We start from the raw sequence: 5,788 nt of genomic DNA, 5'->3' as shown, positions 1-5,788 counted from the left end.
CCAGCATCAGCCATGGGGGGGCACCCAGCATCAGCCATGGGGGGGGGGGGCACCCATAGGGACCCCCCCAGCATCAGCCATGGGGGGGGCACCCCTAGGGGATGCTTGAGGCGGGGGGGGGGGGGGTCCCTACCTGTCCGTGGGGAGCAGGCGATGGCGCAGCCCCCCCGGGCTGCTCTGCTCGCCCCCCCCCGCCGGCTCCTCCATGGGCCCCCCCGCGCTGGCCTCTGCCTGCAGCGACACCAGGACCTGGGGGGCAATGGGGGGTTCATTATGGGGTTAACGGGGGGGGCTTCTTATGGGGTTAATGGGGGCTCATAAGGGGTTAAGGAGGGGTCTCATTATGGGGTTACTGGGGGTGTCATCATGAGGTTAATGGGGGGCTCATAGGGGGTCTCATTATAGGGTTAATGGGGGCTCATAGGGGGTTAGTTGGGGGGTCTCATTATAGGGTTAATGGGGGCTCATAGGGGGTTAGTTGGGGGGTCTCATTATAGGGTTAATGGGGGCTCATAGGGGGTTAAGGAGGGTTCTCATTATGGGGTTACCGGGGGGTCTCATTATGGAGTTACTGGGGGGCTCATAGGGGATTAGCAGGGGGGTCTCATTATAGGGTTAATGGGGGCTCATAGGGGGTTACTGGGGGGGGGATCCATTATGGGGTTAATGGGGCTGTTCCATTATGGCGTTAATGGGGGTCTCACTATAGGGTTAATGGGGGGGGTCTCGTTATAGGGTTAATGGGGGCTCATAGGGGGCTACTGGGGGGTTCCATTATGGGGTTAATGGGGGGGGTCTCGTTATAGGGTTAATGGGGGCTCATAGGGGGTTAATGGGGGGGTTCCATTATGGGGTCTGGGGTCCACACCCGCAGCTGCGCCCGCAGTAGGACCTGGCTGCTGGGCCCCCCCCCGGCCAGGGGGAACCAACCATCGAGCACCAGCCCCTCGGAGGCCAGGAGCTGGGGCAGGGGCAGGCTCAGGGCCCCCAGGGGCTGCCCCCCCTCGTCCTTCACCTGTGGGGATGGGGGGGGGGGGGGTCAGCATCGCAATGGGGCCCCCCCTCAATGGGGCCAGGAGCGGGGCTGGGGCTGGGGCCGGGACCTGCAGCTCCAAGGACTCCACATGAGGCCGCTTGATGAGGAAGGAGAAGCCTTCATCCCACACGGGGGCTGTGCTGGGGGCGCTGGGCTGGGGGGGGCACAGGAGAGGGTGAGGACCCCCCCCCCGGACCCCCCCTGCCCCATAGCGACCCCAATGTGGTCCCCAGCGGGGCCTCACCTTGGTCTTAAAGGAGACGTCGCGCACGGAGAGGCTGGCGAAGGCGGCCGGGGGCTTGGAGCCCTTCCGGAGCTGGGATAATGGCGTGGATGGGATGGGATGGAGGGGGAATGGGGGCAATGGGGGAACGGGGGCAATGGGGGAATGGGGGACAGTGGGGGGCAATGGGGGAATGGGGGCAATGGGGTAATTTGGGCAATGGGGGCAATAGGGGTAATGGGGGCAATGGGGGCAATAGGGGTAATGGGGGCAATGGGTGCAACGGGGGCAATGGGGGCAATAGGGGTAATGGGGGCAATAGGGGTAATGGGGGGTATGGGGTAATTTGGGCAATGGGGGCAATAGGGGTAATGGGGGCAATAGGGGTAATAGGGGTAATGGGGGCAATGGGGGCAGTAGGGTTAATGGAGGCAATTTGGCAATGGGGGCAATGGGGCAATGGGGCCAATGTGGGTAATGGGGACAATGTGAGCAATGGGGCCAATGGGGGCAATGGGGCAATGAGGGTAGCGGGGCAATGGGGCAATAGGGGCAATGGGGTTATGGGAGCAATGGGGGCTATGGGGCAATGGGGGTCCGGGGGGTCTCACCGGGAGGTCTGAAGCTCGGTCCAGGAACACCGAGAGCAGCGCAGCCGCGAGCTCCTCGTTGTAGGGGGGCTGCAGGAGGCTGTTGATGTGCAGGACCTGGGGGCAATGGGGAGCTGGGGGGCACCGAGCGGCTGCGGGGTGTGGGGCAGGGAGGGGGACGCGATGGGGATGGGGTAGGGATGGGAACATGAATGGGGATGCAGAGTGATAAGGATGGGGATGAACAGGGATGCGTAGGGACACGTGACAGGGATGGAGAATGGGATGCAAGAGAAGAGGGATGGGGATACACAGGGATATGGATTGGGATGGGAATGCAGAGACATGGATGAGGACAACGGATGGAGATGGGGATGGGAATAAGAATGGGGATAAGGATGGGGAGGCACAGGGATGGGGATATGGATATAGATGTGGCTGCACATGAGAACATGGATATGGATATAGATACAGATGTGGATGCAGATGTGAATACGGATATGGATGTGGATGGGGATACAGATATGAATTGGGATCTGGATGTGGATGCAGATGTGGATGCGGATGTGGATGCGGATGCAGATGTGGATGCGGATGCGGATGCGGATGCGGATGTGGATGCGGATGCGGATGTGGATGCGGATGTGGATGCAGATGTGGATGTGGATGCGGATGTGGATACGGATGCGGATGCAGATGTGGATGTAGATGTGGATGCAGATGTGGATACAGATGCGGATGCGTATGCAGATGCGGATGCGCATGCGGATGCGCATGCGGATGCAGATGCGGATGCAGATGTGGATGCAGATGCAGATGTGGATACAGATGTGGATGCGGATGCAGATGCGGATACAGATGAGTATGCGGATGCAGATGCGGATACAGATGAGTATGCGGATGCAGATGCAGATGTGGATGCAGATGTGGATGCGGATGCAGATGCAGATGCAGATGCGGATGCGGATGTGGATGTGGATGCAGATGTGGATACAGATGTGGATGCGGATGCAGATGCGGATGCAGATGTGGATGAGGATGCGGATGCAGATGTGGATGCGGATACAGATGTGGATGCGGATGTGGATGCGGATGCAGATGCGGATGCGGATGCAGGAGCCGGTACCTGCTGCAGCAGCGCGGGGCTGTCGCTGGGGCTCAGGCTCTCGAGCTTCACGTGGAGCTGCCCGGATTTGACCCCCTCCAGCGGCAGCCACTGCAGGGACCGGGGGGGGGACGGGGTCAGGACCCCCCCAAGCAGGGCAGGGCCCCCCCCCCCCCGGCCCCTCTCCCACCTCATCCACCACGCGGTTGCTCAGCACCCGCTGCAGCGGCACCTTGCACCTGCGGGGGGGCAGTGGGGGGGTCACCACCGGTATCCCCCCCCGCCCCCCCCCAGCCCCCCCCCCCCCCCCCCCCCCCCCCCCCCCCCCCCCCCGCCCCCCACCGGCCCAGGAAGTCGTCCTCATCCAGGTCCTTGTCAAAGAGCTCGAACTCCACGTCCTGGCCCGGGATGTCGGTGACGATGGCCTGGGGGGGCATCAGTGAGCGCCCCATAGATGCCCCATAGGGACCCATAGACACACCATAGATAACCCATAGATACCCACAGGTACCCCACAGACATCCCATAGACCCCCACAGATACCCAGATACCCCATAGGCACTCACAGATACCCCATAGAGACCCATAGATACCCCATAGATACCCATAGGCACCCACAGATACCCAGTAGAGACCCATATATACCCCATAGGTACCCACAGGTACCCATAGACATCCCATAGACACACACAGCCCCTCATATCCCCCTTGGACCCCTATACACCCCATATCCCCCATAGACCCCTATAGACCCCTGTAGACATCCATATCCCTCACAGCCCCCATAGACATCCATATCCCCCACAGCTACCCATATCCCCCATATCCCCCCACAGACACCCATAGCCTCCCCACAGCCCCTGCCACAGACACCCATAGACACCCATAGCCCCCCACTGCCCCCCCATAGGCCCCCATAGCCCCCGCCATAGACACCCATAGCCCCCCATGGACCCCTACAGACCCCCATACCCCCCCACAGACCCCCTATAGACCCCCCATACCCCCTCATAGACACCCATAGCCCCCCCATACCCTCCCCATAGACCCCCATGCCCCCCATATCCCACCCCATAGCCCCCTCCATAGGCCCCCCTTAGCCCCCCCCATATCCCCACCATAGATCCCCCCATAGCTCCCCATATCCCCCCCATATCCCCCCCATATCCCCCCCATAGCTCCCCATAGTCCCCCATATCCCCCATAGCCCCCCCTATAGCTCCCCCCATAGCTCCCCCCATAGCTCCCCCCATATCCCCCATAGCTCCCCCCATATCCCCCCATAGCTCCCCATATCCCCCCATAGCTCCCCATATCCCCCATAGCCCCCCCTATAGCTCCCCCCCTCCCCCCATAGCTCCCCCCATATCCCCCATAGCTCCCCCCATATCCCCCATATCCCCCCATAGCTCCCCATATCCCCCATAGCTACCCCCATAGCCCCCCATATCCCCCATATCCCCCCATATCCCCCCCTATAGACCCCCCATATCCCCCCCATATCCCCCCATAGCTCCCCCCATATCCCCCCCTATAGACCCCCCATATCCCCCCCATATCCCCCCATGCCCCCCCATAGCCCCCCTTATCCCCCCAGACCCCCCATATCCCCCCCATATCCCCCCCATATCCCCCCATAGCTCCCCCCATAGCTCTCCCTATAGACCCCCCATCTCCCCCCCCCCACCTCATAGACCTCGTCCCAGCGGGGGTTGAGCTCCTCGCGCAGGACGCGGCTCCTGAAGCGCGCTCCCGCGCGCGCACGCGCGCGTAGGGGTCGGAGCGGCCCCGCAGCGCCCCCCGCAGGACGCGGTCCTTGGGCACCAGCGCGGCCGCCGCCAGCAGCTGCACGCGCAGCACGCGCTGGGCACGGGGGAGCCCGGCCTGAGCCACCGGGACCCACAGAGAGGGACCCAGAGACCCACAGAGACCCACAGGGACCCATAGAGACCCATAGGGACCCATAGGGACCCATAGGGACCCACAGAGACCCATAGGGACCCACAGAGACCCATAGGGACCCATAGAGACCCATAGAGACACATAGAGAGGGACCCACAGAGACCCATAGAGACCCATAGGGACCCACAGAGACCCATAGGGACCCATAGAGACCCATAGAGACCCATAGAGACCCATAGAGACCCATAGGGACCCATAGGGACCCATAGAGAGACCACAGGGACCCATAGAGACCCATAGAGACCCATAGAGACCCATAGAGACCCATAGGGACCCATAGGGACCATAGAGACCCCCATAGGGACCCATAGAGACCCATAGAGACCCATAGAGACCCATAGAGACCCATAGAGACCCATAGAGACCCATAGGGACCCCCATAAGGACCCATAGGGACCCATACGGATCCATAGAGACCCATAGGGACCCACAGCGACCCCCATAGCGACCCATAGGGAGCCATAGAGAGACCACAGGGACCCATAGAGACCCATAGAGACCCATAGAGACCCACAGAGACCCATAGAGACCCATAGAGACCCATAGAGACCCATAGAGACACATAGAGAGGGACCCACAGAGACCCATAGAGACCCATAGGGACCCACAGAGACCCATAGGGACCCATAGAGACCCATAGAGACCCATAGAGACCCATAGAGACCCATAGGGACCCATAGGGACCCATAGGGACCCATAGAGAGACCACAGGGACCCATAGAGACCCATAGAGACCCACAGAGACCCATAGAGACCCATAGAGACCCATAGAGACCCATAGAGAGACCATAGAGACCCATAGAGGAGACCCATAGGGACCCATAGAGACCCATAGAGACACATAGAGACCCATAGAGACCCACAGAGACCCA

The 5,788-nt window shown here is 61.3% G+C and overlaps 1 protein-coding gene across 1 annotated transcript; it reads right to left on the bottom strand.

Annotated features, from left to right (window-relative positions):
• Positions 1-133: 133 nt before the first annotated feature.
• On the bottom strand, positions 134-4,838 carry LOC130606776 (extended synaptotagmin-1-like; the record flags this gene model as incomplete). The annotated part of the gene is made up of 9 exons (XM_057423299.1): positions 134-249; positions 869-1,015; positions 1,104-1,190; positions 1,281-1,352; positions 1,871-1,966; positions 2,976-3,065; positions 3,145-3,193; positions 3,297-3,379; positions 4,642-4,838. Coding segments are annotated over 9 exons (937 nt in total), but the record flags the coding sequence as incomplete, so codon positions are not given.
• Between the last annotated feature and the right edge of the window lie 950 nt (positions 4,839-5,788).

Source organism: Pezoporus wallicus, unplaced genomic scaffold, assembly GCF_028554395.1.
Source record: "Pezoporus wallicus isolate ANWC-B61680 ecotype Strahan unplaced genomic scaffold, APGP_CSIRO_Pwel_v1 contig_11988, whole genome shotgun sequence".
NCBI lineage: Eukaryota > Metazoa > Chordata > Aves > Psittaciformes > Psittacidae > Pezoporus > Pezoporus wallicus.
Note: the sequence above shows the minus strand (reverse complement) of the source record. Positions and strands in the feature narration are given on the sequence as shown.